General features: G+C 40.3%; 1 protein-coding gene across 2 annotated transcripts in view; it reads right to left on the bottom strand.

The window, feature by feature from the left end:
• Nucleotides 1–2,404: 2,404 nt before the first annotated feature.
• SYNDIG1 (synapse differentiation inducing 1) overlaps nucleotides 2,405–22,968 on the bottom strand; it is a 33,285-nt gene continuing 12,721 nt past the window's right edge. For both annotated transcript variants that reach the window (XM_014058210.2, XM_014058207.2), the window contains exons 3-4: nucleotides 18,879–19,016; nucleotides 2,405–3,665 (exon numbers count right to left, since the gene is read on the bottom strand). In XM_014058210.2, coding sequence (XP_013913685.2) covers nucleotides 3,507–3,665; nucleotides 18,879–19,016 — 297 coding nt within the window. In that variant the 3' untranslated portion in view covers nucleotides 2,405–3,506. The remainder of the gene's footprint in view (nucleotides 3,666–18,878; nucleotides 19,017–22,968) is intronic.

Below are 22,968 nucleotides of genomic sequence, written 5' to 3'. Positions count from 1 at the left end.
GAACTCCTGCTGTAACTTGTCATTAGTTTGTTGTTCATTTTATTTAATGGTAGTCCCTTCTTTTTTACAATGGTTCTTGACTTTCCTTACTAAAGCTTGTATTTACATTTTCCACTATCAGAATAGTGCAATCAACACAGCACAGGTTATTGATGTTTCTTTAGAGAAAGAAAACATGAATTGTTTCTTTTTAAATCCAAGTGCATCTTCTTCAAATCTAGCCACCCTCAATATATATTCAGCATATAGACTAAATAAATAAGAAGAGAATATACAGCCTTTTTCCAATTCTTTGCTATTTCTTTTTCTATACCAGGAGTGTCAAACTGGTGGCACGTGGGCCGGATACATCACACGCAGGCCACCCCACCTCAGTTCAGTGAGGGGGAAAAACGTTGCAAAACATCGTGTGACAGCAATATGACACCTTAAGTTTGACACCCGGGATCTAGACAATAGCTTCCAGTCCTGTATATACAGTAGGTTTTGCTTGAGAATGGTGAGGTGTTCTGGGATTCCCATTTTCCTAAGCTTGACATGGTTGACACATTCAAAGGCCTTTATACTCAATGAAGCACATACTAGATTTTTTGGGGTATTCTAGTTTTAGTGTCTTTTAAAAATTATAATAACGCAAATCAGAAACATTTATTTTTCAAATCCTGGCTATTTTTCACTGCAAATTAATACATGTGTGCATGGATTTAAAACTAGTATATATTTATTTTTAAAGAAATAAGCATGGGTTCAGTGTCTATGAAAATGTTTTCCAGACTACATATATGTATAAGTTTCTATTTAAAATGCTTTCTTGAAAAACATGCCCTATTTCTTGGTAAAGCTGTCATAAAACTGATATATGGTAACAGGGAGAAGGCAATGTTTTTAAGAAACTCTTTGATGTTTGCGTGGAAATCCATCAAGATTCCAATTTATTTGCGGTTACCTTGTCCTCCTCACATGTATAAATGTGAAAGAAAGAAGATATATTTTTTATCATCAAGTATGTTGGATGGAAATCTTTAAACTACTGAGCATTCAGCAAAATACTTCAAGAATAAACGTATACTTTGGCCAATGAGAGGAGTGAAGTTTCTCTTCAGGAGACTTTTGTTTCAAAATTCACCTCTTCTACCTGGGTACCTACGAGACCGTCTCCTGCCACATACCTCCCTTAGACCAATAAGATCACACAGGATGGACTTTCTCCGGGTGCCTTCAGCAGGACAATGCCGGCTGGCGGTGCCTAGGAGTAGGGCCTTCTCTGTTGCCGCTCCGGCCATATGGAATGAGCTGCCCCCAGAGATCCGGGCCATCCCCACTCTCATGGCCTTTCGCAAAGCCATTAAAACCTGGCTTTTCCGGCAGGCCTTCTGATTGGTGTTTGTTGTGTTCTTTTTTAACTTTGTGTGTCCTATTGTTTCTAAGTTCTTTTAATTTCTTTTTATTCTGTAAGCCGCCCGGAGTCCTTCGGGATTGAGCGGCATAGAAACCTAATAAATTCAATTCAATTCAAATTCAATTCTATGGACTTTATATATGGCCCAGGGAAAGTCACTTTCTTTGACATCCCCATGTACAACATGGCATCTTACTTCATGGTGTTGTGGGAATAATATTATTTCATCAACTCAGTATATCCGTGAACAGCATTGTCTCCACAATAGGCTAATGTCAATTTCTAATTATACTCAGCCAACAGCTGTTAGACATTTCAAGCCACCTGTAGTATAGGAGCAACATTACTTTTAAGGTGACTATGGAAGCAATGCAGTTCTTCCTCAAGGACAGATCACTGAAGAAACATAATATAATAGATATCAGTAGCCAGTAGTGTTACTAGCATCAAAAGTTACCATCACCACTCAGAGGTCTACTATCTGCCTTTCCTTCATCTGTTTGGCCTTCCTCGGTAGGATCTGTAACTATATGAACTGACAGATCCATACAAGGTATTTCCATTAGTTGAGTTTAAGAACTGATACCAAACAATTTATGAAAGAATGGGAAAAAGCGATGATTGATTAAACCAAGCTGTTAGTAAAGCCCAGATTTTGAAAAGAATTTATATTGGTGTCTTTTGACTTGATTTGGTGTTTTAACAAGCTTTCCTTGAAACTTTAACCACTCACTTTGCTTTTCCCAATCTAAACTACAATCTAATAGCACTTTTCACTCATAGGCTTAGCTTTTACAGAAAATACATTAATCCCAAAGTAAACAAATCTTAAATATCCTCAAAGGTTAAAAAAAATACCTTGGATTAATAATGTTGATAAAAATCAAGACAGATAATACCTTATCTCATTGCAGTGAATGGTTTTATAAGATTCTGTAAAATGCCACATGAAAAGATTGCTTCGAGAGAGAAAAAGACCATTAGAAGAGATATGTTATAGCATGATTTTTAGACAATTTTTTAATATTAAATACATTCTTTACAATATGACCATTGCTTATTCATGTTTTGTACCAAGAGGCATTTTCCAACATATTCCAGCTTTACTCTGATGCGAGTCTAAAGCGAAGAAAACATTTTTGTGCCAGTAGGCTGGTTTCTCAGTGATAGATACTTCATGCCTTGCCATGACTTTTACGGATGGGCTTCTTATATTTTACTTGCTGAAAGAAAATCCTCTCTGGAAGAGAGATGCTGCCAGAAAGAATAGCATGCTTTGTAAGCGAGTTTTTTTGGCGGGAGGGATAGGAGCAGGGCCAACCAGCACAAGATGCTTTGACTTCAAAGCTGTCCAATGAAATCATTAATGAACCATCCATGTAGAAATATTCCTGTGTAAGCTACACAGAGTCAAAGAACAAGGTCGCACAAGACCCCTGTTATGTGTTGTACAGCTGCTGTGTATTCCACTGCAGTTTATGCAAAGTATGTAACACCTTTATAGTATAACTGGAACCCCCACTTTCCCATTCTCCTGTTCCTTATAACACCAAAATCTGCCACCTCAGCTACTGCATTTCATTTGGCTCAGGGGTGGCCCTTTTCTGATTATGACTGAATAAAAGAACTGACAGTCTCTTGCTATTCCTACATTACATTGATTCTGCAGCTTTGTTTGTATTTTAATCACGGATAAGCACTAAGTCAGTTACTAGTTCTTAGTCATCCAAAATCCAGAATTAGCTTTCTGGGATAGCAAAACCACTTTCAGACCCTCCACCTTTAGTTTTGTAACTTCAGATGACTCTTACTTTTTGACAGGTGATCCCCAAATTTGGAGTTGAGTCTAATTTAGACTAGAAACAAATTACAAACAAGGTCTGAAGCTACCTTTTGATACTTGGAAATGCCCATGGCTTTCTTGCAATAACACTTTTGCCAATACTAAAAATAAATCAGAAAAGTAAAAAAGAACCAGAATTTTTTTTCTTCGGAATTCAGATTGTATAAATTTATGGCAGCCCTTGTCACTCTTGAAACGATTTGTATTTGAAAGGTACGATTTTCATTCCTCTATAGCTTTCTGTAGCAGTCTAATTTGTCAAATTCATATGTGGTTGTTTTTGGATAAATAAGCTATGAGTGCTACAGCAACTCCTACATAGATGCCTGTTCCAATGGTGATGGATAGCACAGCCAAGAAGAGAGCTCTCCGTGAACTGGAGCTTGCTTGGTGGAAATTCCCTTTAGCAATGGCTTTGTTTGTCTGCAAGAATAGATAAAGTTTGCATTAGTGAGTGTGGACATGGCAGTCACTTAACAGGAAATATCATGAAGAAATTTGGGGGGGGGGAAGCATTAAAGATTTGGGGGTTTAGTGGCCATTATTTTGTCTCAAACACCCAAAGTTTTTTCTCATTTTTTTTCTGCAATTCATGGATGAAATTGTCTTTCATGTACTTCATGGAATAAAATAAGTGTTTGCTTTTAAGTCCAACATTTTCAAGGGGCATAATATCTGCGATTTGCATCCCTACCTTGGAGACCATAACAGCTGATCTTTCGTGAGTATGACCAGAAATGTGTTTCTTCCACCATTTGCTCTCCAAGATAACTCTTCATTAACTCTTTTCTTATCTATTACCCCCTCCAACACAATTACTGTTAAAATCAACTTCATTCCACATTTTCAGAATCTAAAGGCTACTATTGTTATCAAATAGCGATAGAAAAGCCCACAGAGACCACAGCATATCGGACATATGTCCACAAAATATTTTACAGTTTATCCCAACAGAATGAAATTGTACATATATTTGGATAGCACTTTATGGCTAAGTTAGAGAATTTTGTGATTAGGTTCTTTCTTTTTCCTCTAGTAGCAACTTGGTTGCAGGACTATAGAACAGAACTAACCTTTTTATCCCATAACATTTGTTCAACCACAATAATTTTTCTGAAATTGGCACTGATTTTTTTTAAAAAGTATGGTTTCAAAAGGAAATGGTCTTAAAATATAAAATATATTATAGTCACTAGAAAAGCCTTAAACTTTTTTGCATAAAAAGAAAAAAGTGAATTTATGATTCTAATTTTGATGATTTGACAGGATAAATTATAGAAAGAAAAGGGTCATGTTAAAAGGTGAATTTATAATTGCCCTTATAACTGCTGTAAAAAAGATTGGAAGCTATTTCTTTGTGTTTTTTTCTTTCTTTTCTACTTTTCTTGTATTTTTCTCCTTTCTTGCACTTTTTAGTCAGTACAACCAAATTAGTCCTTAGAAGCATATACTCAAATGCTGAATTCTTTTTTAAGTACTGGCAAGAGAGATGACCCTTCAGAAAACTCTGTATAATGCTCACCAATTGAAAAAAGCTCCATAAGAGCATGGGGGGGGGGGGAGAAGATTGGTAGAACAAATAAATTATTTGCTTCACCTAATTAGGCAGTGAAATTTGAAGGAAGGAGGGGTGGATTTTGTACAAAAAAGCTGTGAGCAAAGCAATGCTGAAACTGAAAATAAATCTAAGATTAGAATACCTCCAGCTATAAACACAAAATAAAATTAATGACTAATATGAATATTGCTTGAGATTCATGCATTCTTATGATATGGAAACGTATATGTCAATTCAATTTAACAGATAGTTTCATTCATCCTATTCCAATTTTTTTCCCCAAGGCCAAAATAAATTCATTTTTTAAAAACAAGGACAAGTAAAAGGGATTAACTCACATATAGTAGAAATGAAAATAGAGATACAATCAATTTAAAACAGATGCAGGTTACTATTACTTACAAAAATAGTAAGCATGGAACAGGGGTGGGTTTCTCGCCCCGTTCCAACCGGTTCGGTTGGAACAGGGCCGGTGGTGTCCTCGTGCACGCGCGTAGCGCACGCATGCGTACTAGCGTCTGTGCGATGCTCCAGCTGCTCCTGGAGGATCGCGCAGGTGCTGTATGCGTCCTGTGCATGCGTGGAAGCGCAGAACTCGTCAAAACCGGGTAAGGAACGCGGGCGGGCGGGTGCGCCCTTCGCCGTTCCCGGAAGTAAGTTACTTCCAGGTTCTCCGACCAACCGGTTCGCGGGGACCGCCGCGAACCGGTTGAAACCCACCCCTGGCATGGAAAGGTAAAAAGGACTTTTTATTTTGAGCTGCTGATGTCTGACAGTCATATCTTCTATTGGAGGAGCCCTGGGACAACACGTCCCTGCAGGGAACTCTAAGAATTCTTTGGGTCAATTTGTATTCAATAGCTAAGCACCAGAACATTTTAGGATTTATGCGACTGTGAAACAAATGGGTTACTCAAATTAACTAGGGAAATCAATACTGGACCTGGGAAGAGAGTGTAAAGGGCTAGAGTGACATGCCCAATATATAAGGCACTTAGGATAGAATAGAGATTGTACTTCATAGGAATGTTCTTTTGGAGGATTTCATCCATGAAGTAGAGTCAGGCACTTAAGTAAATAGAAAATATTCCAAACAAATCTGCAAAAGAGGAGAAAAAAACCGCAGAATGTATTTAAATTATGTAGTTAAAATGCTATTTGTAGCGTGCAAGCATCTTTGGGAAATAACAGAAATGGCGAATTAAACCAAAAAAAGAACAATTTGTATTTCAATACCAAAATAGGCAGTGCTACAGGATGCTCAAAATAAACAATGATTTGTTTATTTATTTATTAAATTTCTATGCCACCCTCTCTGGGCAGCTTAGTAAAAAGAAACATAATTAAAGTTTAAAAAGTGATATAAAAACTAGAACCAAGCTTGTTGTGGCTCGGTAGGAGCCTTTGAAGCTGCTATCAGTGAGTGGTTTCAGGATGCTCTCGGGATGCAGGATAATGAGCAGCTGTTGCTCCTTAGGGTCTTCTCCTGCAGATAAAAGACTGAGGGTGCCACGCCTTAGTTGCAGAAGTCAACGTTCGTTCATCGTTTGTTTGTTCGTGAGTTCAGTTCCGTTCCTGTTCGAGTTGGTGTTTATGATTCAAAGAGGCACTTGGATAAGTGATTTGCTTTCTGAAAACCTGGTTTGCTGTAAGAGTTTTGTTTTGGCATTTGCTGTGTAACTTTTTGCCAGAGACTTTATCTATGTTTATTTTGGGCTCGCAGCCAGCTTGAGCCGGGACTGATAAAGACATTCTTTTGCAAGCTTCGTGTGGCTGTAGTTTTGGAACGGGCTAAGTGGGGGCCAGAACAAAGCTGATGGACAGCATCAGTCTTCTTACCTTGTCAATCACTTCCAGTGGACAACGCCCCTTTGGGGTTTCAAGCCAAATGGCAAAACCAGATGCCAGAAGGCTAAAAGTACGGGAGCAGTTTTCACTTCCAGGAGCAGAATGTCCCACAGGGCAGTGGCCACAAGAAAAAAGGCTCTTGCCATTGACCCCATCAACTAGAATTCCTTAACAGATGGGGGCTGCAGCAGACCCCTTCCGCTGGAATGAGCGAGGCAAACTAGTCCCATTGGGGCAAGATGGCTCTTCACATACCCTAGACCTATGCCATGAAGGACCTTGCAGGTAATAGCCAATTGCACTTCTCTCACATGCTAGTAAGATAATGTACAAAATTTTGCAATCCAACTTCAACAATACATAGAACAAGAATTGCCAAGCAGGATTCAGAAGAGACCCTCACTGACCTATTCCCCTTTATTGAATATACAAGTGTGTGTACTTTGTAGACCACAGCATATTATGGATAGCCTTTAAATTTCTAATAGCCTTTCAGCTCCAGTGGTCCTTGGAGGAAACCGATTATCTAGATCCCTTCCAGTCGGGATTTAGGCCTGGCTACAGCACGGAAACCGCTTTGGTCGCATTGATCGATGATCTCTGGAGAGCCAGGGATGGAGGTTATGCCTCCGTCCTAGTGCTCCTTGACCTCTCAGCGGCTTTCGATACCATCAACCATGGTATCCTTCTGCGACGACTGCGGGAGGTGGGGGTGGGAGGCACTGTCCTACGGTGGTTCTCCTCTTACCTCTCGGACAGGTCGCAGTCGGTGTTGGTCGGAGGGCAGAGATCGACCCCTAGGCCCCTGTCTTATGGGGTACCGCAGGGTTCGGTCCTGTCCCCCCTCCTGTTTAATATCTACATGAAACCGCTGGGTGAGATCATTCGACGGCACGGGATAAAATACCACCAGTATGCGGATGATACGCAGCTGTATCTGTCCGCCCCGTGCCAACTCAATGAAGCGGTTGACGTGATGTGCCAGGGCCTCGAGGCTGTTAGGGACTGGTTGGGGGTTAACAAGCTTGTACTCAATCCAGATAAGACCGAGTGGCTGCTGTGTTTCCCTCCTACTAATTGGCTGTTCCATCTCTCAGGCTGGGGGGTCAAACAGTACGCCCCTCAGACAGGGTCCGCAATTTGGGAGTCCTCCTGGACCCACAGCTGACTTTCAAACACCACTTGTCAGCTGTGACCAGGGGGGCATTTGCCCAGGTTCGCCTGGTGCACCAGTTGCATCCCTACCTGAACCGGGAGGCCCTCACTCGCGCCCTTGTGACCTCTAGACTGGACTACTGCAACGTGCTCTACATGGGGCAGCCCTTGAAGAGCATTCGGCGACTCCAGCTTGTCCAGAATGCAGCCGCGTGAGCGATCGTGGGTGCACCTCAGTTCACCCACGCGTGACCCGTCAAAACCGCGGAGGACAAAATCCGCTCGATGAAAGCATGCATTTGACGTCATCACAGTGCGACAAAAAAATTAAAAATTGAAATAAAATTAAAATTAAAGCAAGCCGATTCACATAAAGGTAAGGGTTAGGTTTAGGGTTAGGTTAAGGGTTAGGGTTAGGTTTAGAGCGTTAGTGTTACGTTTAGCGTTAGGTTAAGGGTTAGCGTTAGGTTTAGCGTTAGGTTAAGGGTTACGTTTAGGGTTAGATTTAGGGTTAGGTTAAGGGTTAGGTTTAGGGTTAGGTTTGGGGGGGTTAGGGTAAGGTTTTCGCTTTATTTTTACATTTTTCGATCACAGCGCGATGTTTTCATCGCGCTGTGATGACGTCAAATGCGCGCTTTCATCGAGCGCGATTTTGTCCTCCGCGGTTTTGTGGTGGAACCCACCCACGTAACATTTATCCTCTGCGAGCTGCACTGGCTGCCTATTGGTCTCCGGATACGCTTCAAGGCGCTAGTCATCACTTATAAAGCCCTTCATGGTATTGGACCTGGGTACTTGAGAGACCGCCTGCTGCCAATTACCTCCACCAGACCGATTAGATCCCACAGACTAGGCCTCCTCCGAATTCCAGCCGCCGGCCAGTGTCGACTGGCGACTACCCAGAGGAGAGCCTTCTCTGTGGCTGCTCCGACCCTCTGGAACGAACTCCCCGTGGAGATTCGCACCCTCACCACCCTCCAGGCCTTCCGCAAAGCCCTTAAAACCTGGCTGTTCCGACAGGCCTGGGGCTAAAGAACCGTTGCCCCCGTCTCGAATGGTATGATTGTTGTGTGTTTTAAATCATATACTGTTTTTGTGTCGTTTTAATTTGTCTGTATCCCCCCTTCCCTGGTTTGAGTTGTGAGCCGCCCTGAGTCCCCTTCAGGGGAAAAGGGTGGCATATAAATGAAATAAACATTCAAACATTCAACATTCAAACATTAACAATTAGAAAAGAATATGGAACAACTAAACTTTGGTCCAAAAATGGGAAAAAAACTGACTGCATACTATCACCTTGTGTTTATGTTTGAATTTATATGCAGACTATATCATGATAAATTATGGACTAAATGACAGAAAATTGCTGGGAAAAATATCAGCTTCAGATATGCTGATGATACTTCGATAGATGTTTTAGAGACTGCCTTGCTGAAAATAAAGGAATGCAAAATTGATTGCTGCTTAAAAAGATTATTTCAGCAGACAATTGAATGCAAAAACAGACAAAAACAGAAATCGATTTTATCCTGCTAGGCTTAAAATTGTACACGGATTGTTGCTGCAGCCATTAAATAAAGAGGTGTCTACTACTTGGGAGAAAGTCTGCAATAAATTTAGACAAAATATTAAGGGCATCACATTGACAGCAAAGGTATGCACTACTAAGGCTAGTTGTAAGATATGATTGTGTTGTGGCCCAGCAGGAGCCGTTGGAGCTGCAAACAGACTCCGATAGCGAGTGAGTCAGCTCTGGAAGATGTGGAGGACCCTGGACAGGGTTCAGACTCCGAGCAGGGACCAGAGATGCTGGTTGGCCACCAGGGAGTTGGTCCCGGATGCCAGGCAAAGACGGCAACAGATAAGCGCCAACAGCAGATAAGTGCCGACAGCAACTACGGAGATATAGAAGATAATTGGGGCCAGGTGATTGTGATTAGGCTCCTCCAAGAGAGTATATAAGAAGAGACTTTGGGAGGGTGCTTTTTGCAGGACTCAACTATTATACTAAAGCTGGAGAAGCTCTTGTGTGTATTTCTTATCTGTGGAAGTCTGGGTTGCTGACAAAGTCTTGTCGATGTGTTAATTTACTGTGAATAAATTTTGTAGCAGTAATCTTGTGTCGGCGTGACTCACCGTATGGAGGGGGATCAGAACAGGTTGTGAAAGCTGGGCCATTAGAAAGGTTGAACAAAGAAAAATTATGACTTTGAATCACGATACTGGGAAAGTATCCTACACCGCAGAAGAATAAATCATTGAATATTATATGAAGTAAATTAGACTGCTCATTGGAACCTAATAACGAAGCAAACACTTAGATATGTTAGAACCTAATGTGAGGTTGAGAATCATTGGAGAAGACCTTGATGTTTAGAAAAAGCCAGTTGAACAAGACACTGACTAAAAACAAGGTAAATAGATACTATCATTGATGACATAAGGTTAAACCTATGTTTTTTTTGATAATATGAAGAATTCAATCAAATAATATCAATTGGGTCAAAAATAAAGAAGTGACTGAAGAAGAATAATTTTAGGATGTGGACTCCACACCAGGGTGGAGTCACACTGGTGTGGAGCAGAAGAACAGGGCTCTGTTCTTTCTGCCCAATTTTCCATGCCAGGAGGCTTGCAAAGGCAGAGCTGGGTCTTGGAGGAACCAGCTAGAGAGGGGAAGCTCTGAGGATAACAGGGATGTGATCCCCTGTTATTGTAGGAGAAACCTCTCAAATCTGGATTGTGATTAGACTGAGACTAAACATTGTGGGTTGCAGAAAAGGAAAGAACAAATTACAAGAAGCTTCTGCCTGGGAAGAAGACAGTGGAGATTTGATCTGGTAGGGGAAATGAGAGAACTATGATAGTGACTGTGCTAAATAGATAGAAGACAACATCCTGGACATTAAGGGAGGAGAAGCTGATGAAACAGTAAGAACAAGGAAAAATAACTTTTACATTTCCAGAAATCTGTGCAATCTAAGTAACCTGATACAATTATATAAAATTCTGTATAGATATTATTTACTGTATAGCTGTTCGTTTAAAACTAGAATTGGAACTTTATATAGAATACCTTAAAGATCTTTATATTTTATACTTTCGGACATATATATTCTCATAGATACTTATAGATAATACCCAGGGGACATAGGCATATGTGAAAGCAACTTATATAGACTTATATAGTATATATATAGTATATATATATATGTATGTGTGTGTGTGTGTGTGTGTGTGTGTGTTGTATTTGTGCTGACACTAAATACATACATACATACATACATACATACATACATACATACATACATATAGTATATTTATATATCCTAGATATTTTTATAACATAATCAATTTAATAATCAAGTAAAAAAACCACTACATATATTTATTTATATTTATATTTTTATAAGAAGACTTAAGGTATTAAACCTGCGATATAAGTATCATGTTATAAGTATTACTCATAGTAAATGCAATATCTATAATTTTTATATTTCTTATAATTAAATAACATTTAGATTAAGATTAGTAATCTAGTGTTTATGTTAGTAGTCAGAACTGTTAGATCATCATTAGATTATTATTAGATCATTAATTGTATTGATCAATTGTATAAATAGGGTATTGATTGTATTATAATATAGGGTGTTCTATATTGTGGTCACCTATAATAGTTAGTGAAATAGGTAGAAGAATTGTGAAGAAGTGAGGTAGAGACAAAAAAAAAGATAGATAGATAAAGGGGGAAAACAGGGGTATATGGTACTGTGGAAAAACTTTTTTAAAAATATTAAAATGACGAGTACAATCATCACAGTTACCAAAATAGGAGGGGGGAACAACTGCGACAATAGTATCCCCATCAGGACCACATTCAGTGGAAAGCATGTTAGGAGGTGAGAAATCAGGCTCCACTATAAATCTACAGAACATGCAATCAACCCTAACATCAATTCAGGAGACAATGATGAAGATGCAGGAGGTAATGACAAAAAATCATGAAGAACTTAAGAGTGATATGGGGGAGATGAAAGGAGAGATACACAAACTAGATGATAAAATTGGTACAATGCAGGTAAAGATAATACAATATGAGCAAAAAATAAAAATAGTGGAAGCTAGAATGGAACAAATGGAAAAGAAACTAGATAAAACAGAAAGTAAAATGATGGCGGTAAACAGAGAAATGGAAGAGGGCATTATAAATTTAGAGATGGAGAGATCAATGTTTTATCTTAGATTCCAAAATATAGTGGACACTAAGGAGGAATATCTCCAAAGTTAACTACTGAATTCATGGCTGAACTTCTGCAAAAAAGCAAGCAGGAAGTAGAAAATGACTTAGACGAAGTATATAGGGACCACACAAACTATGCACGCAGACATAAACTTCCAAGAGAGATACATGTAAGATTTACAAGAAAAAAGACAAGAGATGAAGTCTCCAGCAAAACAAGAGAAGAGTCTTTGGTTTATAAGGAAAAAGAAATCATAACATTAAAGCAGATACCAAAATGGATAAGGGAACAGAGAAGAAACTACCATTTCCTATTGACCCAATTGCTCAAATACAGAGTGATGTTTAGATGGCTTATCCCTAAGGGGGTGCTAATAACCTGGCAGGAAAAAAAAATCCATATTGGCTCGCTGGAAAAGGCACAGGAATTTTATGATCACTATATAATAGGAGAAGATGAACAAGATAGTAGAGAGGAAGCAGAAAATAAGAGTCAGGAAGAACAGACATCAGAGGAAAAACTTACAGAGCAGGATATAAAGGACCGAAGGGAAACAGAATGACAGGAGAGAGAAGGAGCCAGCACAAGAACACAAACCGAGACAAGAACAAGGAAAGGACCAAAACCAACATACAAATAAGATGGAAGACAAAATAAAGATGATATCCTTGAACATCAATGGTATCAACTCACCGGTCAAGCGAAAACAAACATTAACAAGACTCAAAAGACAGAATATGGATATTGTCTGCCCAGTGGTGGGTTGCTTATCCCGTTCCAACCGGTTCGGTTGGAACGGGGCCGGCAGCGTCCTCGTGCACGCGCACAGTTCACACATGCATCTTAGTGCCTGCGCGATGCTCCAGCTGGTCATGGAGAATCGCGCAGGCACTGTATGTGCCATCCAGCTGCTCGCGGAGAATCGCGCAGGCGCTGTATGTGCCATGCGCCTGCATGGAAGCGCAGAAGCCTTCAAAGACCGGTAAGGAGGGCGGGCGGGCGGGTGGGCCCTTCGCCGTTCCTGGAAGTTACTTACTTCCAGGTTCGCCGACCAACCGGTTCGTGGGGACCGCCGCAAACCAGTTGAAACCCACCCCTGTGTGCCTACAGGAGATCCATATCAAAAAAATATGGTAATATTTTAGAATGCCCCAAATTAGGAAAGCTACATCTGGCGTTAGCACAAAATAAGAAAAGAGGGATTGCGGTACACATAAAAGATTGGTTAAATTCGAAGAAAATATTTAGTGATAGAGAAGGCAGATTTTTAATGATGGAAATAACAACAAATAAAAAAAATTCTGTTGGTGACAATTTATGCTCCAAATATAAACCAAAAAGAATTCTATAATAAATTACACAAGAAAATAATTGAATCAGACTGGGAAAATGTCTGTATAATAGGTGATTTCAGTGAGGTAGCAGACAACAAAATAGATTATAGGAATACAAAGAAGAATAAAAACTACCGAATACCTTCTTTGAAATGGTGCAAGAATTAAATTTAAGGGATGCATAGAGACAGATAAATCCAAAAATAAGACAGTACACTTTCTTTTCCCATCTGCACAATTCATGGTCGCGAATCGATATGGCATGGATGAACCCAGAATTGATCAATAACAGAAGATATGGAGATTTCGCCAAATACATGGGCAGACCACAATCCATTAATGGTAAAATGGAAAGGTCAGAGGAAAAAGTTCAGATGAACGCTAAATCAGAGAATTGTAAAAGAAAATCATACTGTATATACAAATGATGGAGAAGGAATTAGATATTTTCTTTAAGGAAAACAAGAAAGATCAAACAGTACAAAACCTACGCAATACCACAAAAGCCTATATGCGGAGTATAACAATAGCATATACAGCAAGGAGAAATAAGGAAAAAAGGAAATAGCAAACATTATTACAGGAGAAGCTTAAAGAGTTGGAAACCGTATTGCAGAAAGAACCACAAAATACTAAAATCAAAGAAGAGAGAGATTTGGTGAAACATAAAATTAATCTAACACTTCAAGAAGAAATGATACGTAATATAAAAATGGCGAAACAAAACTATTTTGAAACAGCAAATAAACCAGGTAGATGGCTGGCCCACAAATTGAAGAAAGAGAAAACCAAAAAGCTAATAACAGCAATTACAGGACGAACATGGGAATTTGTTCCATAAGACAGAAGAAAAAAAAAGTATAATCAAAAACTTTTTTCAAACTCTATACAGTCAGGAAAACATCTCAGAAAAAGAACTCCGAAATTATTCACAAGAGATAAACTTACCAAGTATTTTAGAGGAAGCAAGAGAAATGCTAAATGAGAAAATAACTCTAACAGAGATAAAGGAGGCAATTAAGAAACAAAAAACAATCAATCACCAGGACTTGATGGGATTCCCGCAGAGATATATAAAAAATTTCAAGAAACTTTTGAGGAAATCATGTTAGAATTGTACAATCAAGTATTAGAACAAGCAAAAATGCCAAGTTCATGGGTTGAAGCATTTATAACATTAATTCCAAAAGAAGAAGCAGACAATCAATTGATCTAAAACTATAGGCCAATCTCGTTGCTAAATGCTGACTATAAAATATTTATGACGATCATTGCAGAAAGACTTTAAAAAATATTAAATAAAATTATTCATTCTGATCAAAATGGATTCCTACCCAAGAGAAAATTAAGAAATAATACAAGAATTATAATGAATGTATTACAATACTACGAAGCACATCCAGAGAAACAATTAGCATTAGTATTGGTAGACAATAATTTAAATTGGCAGTTTCTTATTACACAATTAGCTAGTATGAAATTTGGAGAAAAAGTTATTAGAATGATTAAAGCAGTGTTTCTCAACCTTGGCAACTTGAAGATGTCCGGACTTCAACTCCCAGAATTCCCCAGCCAGTGAACGCTGGCTGGGGAATTCTAGGAGTTGAAGTCCGGACATCTTCAAGTTGCCAAGGTTGAGAAACACTGGATTAAAGCAATATATTCAAACCAGACAGCTAAAATAATGGTAAATGGAGATCTAACAGACAAAGTCACTATAAATAAAGGGGTCAGACAAGGATGGCCACTATCTCTTCTTCTATTTATCTTCTCATTGGAGGTTTTACTAACACGGATTAGGGAAAAAGAGGAAATAAAAGGGGCCCTATGGTAGCCGGCCCACAACCATAGAGCGCACTCCTAGAGCGGCTGTTGCTGGAAGAATTGGAAGTCGAGTTCTGGAGTTTGGAAGCTGGAGAAGTTATGCTCAGAGCACGGCAGTGGCGGCGGAAGCAACGGCGGTGCCCTGGCCCTGCAAGGAGAGCTGGTGGTGAGGCTGGGAAGCATGCGAGCTGGGGGCGGAACAGGCACTCGCGCAACCACCCTCTCCAGCTGGGCAGAGCTCCATGCACTGACCTAGGGGGTATCCTGAATGTGCCAAGCTGCAGGAGCTGGGGAGCGGATAGAGATGTGGCTTGGCGCCTTAGGGATATCCCCTAGGCAAGTGAATGGCGCTCTGCCCGGCTGGAGTGAGGGCTTGCCAGGTGGCTGCTCGCCAGCGTGGTCACCTCATGGCTGCTTCAACCCTGAGGCTGTGCCTAGCTCTTCGGGAGCTTGCTCGCAAGGGAGCAGCCGCCCGGCAACTCCCCCCTCTGGCCAGGCAGAACACTACTCCCCAACCTTGCAGTATTCCGAAGGCAGCAAGCAATGGGAGCACCTTTCCCCCCGCCTCCCGCAACTTGGCACCTTTGGGATACCGCTAGGTCGGAGTAGTGCTCTGCCTGGCTGGAAGGGGGGGTTGTCCAGGGGGCTTATTTTCAGTGGGGGCTTATATTTTTGCCCACGTGAAAAATATGGCAAGGCCTTAGTTTCAGGACAGGTTGTATTTTTGGGAAAACATGTTACCTACCTACACGAGCCAAGGTGGCGCAGTGGTTAAATGCAGCACTGCAGGCTACTGCTAGATCAGCAGTTCAGCGGTTCAAATCCCACCGGCTCAGGGTTGACTCAGCCTTCCATCCTTCCGAGGTGGGTAAAATGAGGACCCAGATTGTTGGGGGCAATATGCTGACTCTCTGTAAACCGCTTAGAGAGGGCTGAAAGCCCTATGAAGCGGTATATAAGTCTACTGCTATTGCTATTGCTATTGCTACACACACTCACTCTCTCCCTATCTACCTTCTGTTTTTCTCTCTCCCTCTCTATCCCTCTATCTACTTACCTACCCTCTCTCTCTCTCCCTACCTATCTACTGTATTTCTCTCTCTTATTTCTCTCTCTCTATCCCTCTACCTACTTACCTACCTACACACACTCCCTACCTACCTACCTACTGTATCTATCTATCTATCTATCTATCTATCTATCTATCTATCTATCTATCTATCATCTATCTATCTATCTATCTATCTATCTATCTATCTATCTCTATTTCTCTCTCTCTATCCCTTTATCTACCTACCTACCTACCTACCTACCTACCTACCTACCTATTTCTCTTTGTTTCTCTCCCTCTCTATCCCTCTATGTACCTACCTACTTTTTTTAAATTTGCCTCTTCAAAACCTTGGTGCGTCTTATACACCAAAAACACAGTAAATAAAATAATTTTAAAATTTATTTGGCTGGTGGAAAAAGCTAGAATAAAATTAAAATTACTACAGGACTCTAGAATCAAAGGAGGATTTCGCCTCCCAGATTGGGAGCTTTACTACCAGGCAGCATGGCTCAACATGGCTCAAAGAATGAATAGTACTTCAAAATAAATGAATATTGACGAAAGAGGGTCATGATTTACAGTTGGGCTGGCATGCTTTTACCTGGGAGGGAAAGAGTAAAGTCCATAAATATTTCCAGAGGCATCAGGTAAGAGGGGCCTTACTAGAAGCATGGATGAAAATCAAAAGAAACTTCTACACAAAAATTCCCAGATGGATATCAACCATGGAAGCAATTATCTACCCCAATGTAATAGATTTAAATAGGATATTGACATATAAAGAGTTATTGGATGGGCAAGGAAAACTTAAAACAAATCAGGAGTTAAAATTACAGGGAATTAAATTAGGCTGGTGGCCTTACCTACAAATTCAAACAAGACACAAAAAGGATTTAGAACAGTACGGATTTCAAAACGAACAACAGGAATTGGACAAAATAGTAACACAAACAGAAGAAAAAATGATTACAAAAACATACAATTGTCCCTTAAAATTCAAAGGCGGAGGAAACCGTGAAAGAAACAATGATAATTTGGGCTAAAAACTTTGGGTACAATATTGAATTGGAGCACTGGGAAAAATTATGGGGGGGGGGATTATAAATTGACAATGTCAACATCTTATAAGGAAAACATCTACAAAATGTTTTATAGGTGGCATTTACCCCTGGCGACATTGGCCAAAATGTTCTCAAACAGATCTCCAAACTGTTGGAAATGTAACCACCAACAGAGGACCTTCTATCATATGTGGTATATACTCTGGTTTCTCTTCAGATCATATAAATCTTTTGCCTTTTACTATCATATGTGGTGGACGTGTCCGAAAGCCAAAGAATTCTGGACAAAAATTCAAAAATGGTTAGAAGAAATAATAGAACAAATAATTGACACGAACCCTGAGCTGTTTCTTTTAGGAATAATAAAAAAAATATTAGTAAGGATATCCAATATATGATGCTTCATATAATCACTGTTGCTAGAATTTCATTTGCCCAAAGTTGGAAACTAAAAACCATTCCCTCAAATGCAGAAATCATAAAAAAGGTCCTAGAATGCTCAGAAATGGACAAACTAACAATGGAACTAAGAGATAGAGAGGAAACAGAGTACTCCAAGATATGGAACAGGCGGTATAACTGGCTCGAAAAGAGATGGAAAATCAGTGCATAAGGAACACATAGCAAACACAATGAAAAGAGATGGCATATACTTAGAAAGCAATAGAGATGGAAATATTGTATATAGATGTTTATATTATAAAAATGAGAAAGGATGAAACAAAGAATAATATGTACAATAGAATGGAAAATGGAAAACCCGAAATCAGAAAAAAGAAATACCGATAATGGAAAGCTGTAAAAGTGTAATTGTGATTTTAATGTTTGGAAAATACATTTTTTTAAAAATAATAATAATTTTAGGATGCAAAAAACTTCAGTGTAAGAGAAAAGATAAGTCAATTACAAATTCACTCATATAACAACAAGGATGGAAAATACATTATCAAAATATGCATGTATGTGATGCATGTGTTATTAAATCATGACTACAGCTATTCTTCCCTGTTTCATATCCCCCAAATGAGTTAAGACCAATTCTCAGAATTACCTGGAAACTGCTAGAGTTTTGTTCCCAATATATCAGAACAGATCATATTGGGAAGGCTATTTTTCGATCTTGTATATCACAGGTTAGTCCCTAGCCAGCCTAGCTGGTGGGAGGATTCTGGGAGTTGAAGTCCACCCATCTTCAAGGTGCCGAGGTTGAGAAGCACTGCCCTAAAGGGTTCACAATGTAAATCAATATTTGTGAAAGTTTTGTGAGCTGCCCATATTTGTGGCATATAAGATGGGTGGCCATGCAGGTATTTTAAATTCATGCCATACATAAAAACATACACATTTCTTGCATATTTGTGAACATGTGGCATTTTGATTAGTAATAAAAGGATTGTTCAACTGTGAGTTTTTTTCTCACGGACCAGCACTTTTAAATAACTTGCGGTATTATAAAATAATTTTGTCTATCCATTTTTAATCATATCATAATCTCTATACTAATGGGACATTGCCTATCTGCCATACAAAGCTAATTGGAATAATAAAATTGTACAAATACCTCATGTGACAAATAGAAAGCAGCTATTCCCAATGGCCAAAAACAACACAGCATGGAGAACACACTGAGTCCAAGATGATCCCTGGGTGGCATCATAAGGAAATGGTCTTCACTTTCAGTGTCACTTGAATAATCACTCTGAAACAGCAAGAGAAAGGGATCATGAAGTAAATAGGTTACTGGCAAGACTAGCCCTTCCTCTCTGCATCAGGCATACCTATGATCCATTTTCTTCAAGGCAACATAGACTTTTCTGGCTGAAATTATGGGTAAGAGATAATTGTACTCTCCTGCAATGAAAGAACATTTTAGAAGCATCACATTTTTTTAAAAAAAAATTCTGATAGGATGGCATTATTAGAAATTACTACAGAAAAGGTAACTTTTCATTTCTTAAAATTATGATGAAGGAGGATCATCCTATTCTGCAACACAGTGACCACAGGGAGAATACAACATCTTGCAGCAACAGCTTTTAAAAAGAGGGAAATCGCCACGAGGGTCACAATGTTAAAACGTCATCCCTACACTATTTAAGAACACTGAAACATATCCCCACTATCGGTACTATGGGTTGGTTTGTGATGGCTGTGACATTTTTGCTTATCGGAATCAGCATGAGACCGTGGCTACATGGGTTCGTGACCCGTCAAAACCGCGGTCCACAAAAGCACGATCGACGAAAGCGCGCATTTGACGTCATCACAGCGCGACGAAAAAAATTAAAAATTGAAATAACAATAAAATTAAAGCAAGCCGATTCACATAAAGGTAAGGGTTAGGGTTAGGGTTAGGGTTAGGTTAAGGTTAGGTTTAGAGCGTTAGGGTTACGTTAAATTTTACGTTAAAGGTTAGCGTTAGGTTTAGCGTTAGGTTAAGGGTTAGGTTTAGGGTTAGATTTAGGCTTAGGTTAAGGGTTAGGTTTAGGGTTAGGTTTGGGGGGGTTAGGGTAAGGTTTTCGCTTTATTTTTACATTTTTCCATCACAGCGCGATGTTTTCGTCGCGCTGTGATGATGTCAAATGCGCGCTTTCATCGACCGCGATTTTGTCATCCGCGGTTTTGTGGTGGAACCACATGGGTTCACATCAAGGAACACCTCTACTTGAATAAATGCCTTGGCACACACTCTTGTATGTGTGAAGCCTTTCATCTTGCAAGCATTCTCTGTATGTGCAAAAGCAATAAATTGGGCCAAAACAACACATATGACTTTGCCATTAGAATTACTTACTTGGCTCTGCTCACATTTTTAAGTCTCAATGGATCTTCTGAACATGGTTAAAGTACAACTCATAACAAAAGGCCAAATGCCAAACAACATTTAATTTGTTAGGGGGAAGTTTAAAATACCAGATGCCACTCATCAACCAAATAAAATTCTTTCCCAGCTTTGTCAGCTAGCAACTACAGAAAAAAGAATCTATTAAAAATCAAATAGGCTAAATGAGTAAAACATAAAATATATGCTGGCCAACAGCCCAAACACTTGAAATTCTAAACTTATGTGAGGTTCAGATAATAATACATCTGTATAACATGGAATACTCTTACATTCAAGACAACGCTTTAATGAAATCCTTGTACTGTGGCTATAGCAGTGTTTGATCAGCTATTGAGGTAGATGAGATTGGAAGCAGATGACAGGGAGACACTCAGATATTTGAATTCATTTCAACCTGACTGATGATCAGTAGCTAAAGAGACACTAGCAAAACAAATAAGGCTAGGGGAAAATTCAGAGAAACTAGCTCTAAAGTGGAAATACAGCAGTTTTCCCTTGTTTAAGGGAAAAGCAGTAATATAAAATTGTTGTGGCCCAGCAGGAGCCATTAGAGCTGCTGATGGACTTAGATAGCGAGGGACCTTATGAGTCGGCTAAGGAAGATGTGGAGGACCCTGGGCAGGGTTCCAACTCTGAGCAGGGACCAGAGAGGCTGGTTGGCCACCAGGAGGCGCCTGAGGCATGGAGCAGTGGGGAAGATCAAAGGGAGTTTGTCCTTGATGCCAGGCAACGAAGGGCGGAGAAACAGAGGCAGCAATTACGGAGACAGACTCGTAAGAGATAATCAAGCCCAGGTGGTTGTGGCTTGGCTCCTCCCAAGAGAGTATATAAGAAGAGACTTTGGGAGGAGCCATTTTGCAGGACACAACCATTCATAACAAGCTGGGGAAGCTCTTGTGTGTATTGTATCTCTTGTCTGTTGGAGTATGGGTTGCCGCCAACGCCTTGCCAGTGAGTCGTGTTGGGCTTTCAGCCAACAGGATTGTAATTACTGTAAATAAAGCGTGGCTAACAGTAAGTCTGTGTTGGTGTTAATCACCGGACGGAGGGGAGTCAGAACATAAAATATTGATGATACAAACCCAACCACCATCTAGACCAGCTGTCACCAAATGGTGGTCCATGGACCACTGGTGATCTGCAAGAAAATTTTGGTGGTCCACAGAAAAATTATTTGCATTTTTTATAGTGCACTAAATCAGGGGGCCTCAAACTACGGCCTTGTATTGCTGCAGAGAGTCTCCCCCTTCAGGGTCTTTTTGTCCAGGTCGGAGGGGGGCAGAAATTCTGACTTGGGGTCTGCTTCAGCCTCCTGATGCAGGGCTTTGGGCAAAGGCTGGAGGGAAGCACCGTTGGTGGCAAAGAGGGCCTTGTTCCAGTGGGACTGTATCATGGCCTGGAACTGGGTGATCATCTTAGCCCACTGAGCCTCCAGGTGCCGGTACCTGGCCTTGCACTCCTGCAGGTCTTCACTCTGCTTGGAAAGCCTATGCTCGTAGTGCTCAGTGAGGTGCTTCTGCTGAGCCTCCTTCTCAGTCAGATCCAATTTGAACTAAGCTCTTTTGCCAACTCTTTCTCATGGTGGTTGCTTAGCTCCAACAACTCCTTCCTGTTGGGGCCCTAAGGAGCCTGGGCGGGCAGGCAAAGAATGGCTGGGAGGGGAGGGGCAAGTATAGACCGCCCCTCGACATGAATGACATTAAGTTGGTCACGCCCACCCAGTCACATGACCACCTAGCCACGCCCACCCAGCCAGTCATTAGGCAGATCATATTGGTGGTCCGTGGGATTTAAAATTATGAATTTAGTGGTCCCTGAGGTCCAAAAGTTTGGAGACCCCTGATCTAGACCATATTCCCTCTTATCTCTATTCCTACTTCTATTGGCCAACATCACAATTTCACTCAGTGTATTTACTTTCATTTCACCCCAAGGAGCATCCAGGAGGAATACCTTGAGTTTAATATTCTTACAACTCCACAAAACTGTGAGACTCTAGACACCTTATAGTAATAAATATACAATAATACTAATATAATTAAAATATAAGTTAATTTCAATGTTGGTGACTTTGTAATCAACTCAAAGGTCCTTCAGAAGGGCCATATCTTTACCAATTGCTGGAATGCAGTAAGAATGGAAACCAGAGGGCAGAGGGCCTAGAGGGCAAGTTGCTACATAAAAGGGGAACCTTCAAAAAAAGTGATCCGACAAAAGCGCGCCCGACAACAGCGCGCTGACAAAACCACGTTGATAAAACCGCGACGTCAATACCGCACCCACAAAGGCGCACCCACAAAGGCGCACCGACAAAAGAGCGCCGACAGAAGCGCCATTATGGTTAAGGTAAGGATTAGGGTAAGAGTTAGGGTTAGGTTCAGGGTTAGGTTCAGGGTTAGGTTCAGGGCTAGGTTTAAGGTTAGGTTAGTGTTACGTTTAGGGTTACGTTTAGGGTTAGGTTAAGAGCGCGCTTCTGTCGGCGCGCTGTTGTCGCCGCGCTTCTGTCCTCATTCTTCAGCGCGATTTCAAACTCGCACTTTTGTCCCCGCAGTTTTGACAGTGTGCTTTTGTCAAGCGCGCATTTGTTGGTGAACCCAAAAAAAGTGTCCATCATCATCACACACACTCTTTTCTATAATGCCTTCTATTAGGTGGTAACCATTGCATATGAATTCTGGCCATTCTAGCCAAGAAAGGTCCTTTTATTTCTGAAGATCCAAGCCATATAATTTTAAAGGAGGTAGTCGGTAGATTTTATACTGAACTTGGACAGGAACCCAGTTCCTATCCCCAATCTAGGATCAAC

Source organism: Thamnophis sirtalis, unplaced genomic scaffold, assembly GCF_051295495.1.
Source record: "Thamnophis sirtalis isolate CommonGarterSnake01/CBP01778 unplaced genomic scaffold, rThaSir2_p1.2 scaffold_8, whole genome shotgun sequence".
In the NCBI taxonomy this organism is placed as follows: Eukaryota; Metazoa; Chordata; class Lepidosauria; order Squamata; family Natricidae; genus Thamnophis; species Thamnophis sirtalis.
Note: the sequence above shows the minus strand (reverse complement) of the source record. Positions and strands in the feature narration are given on the sequence as shown.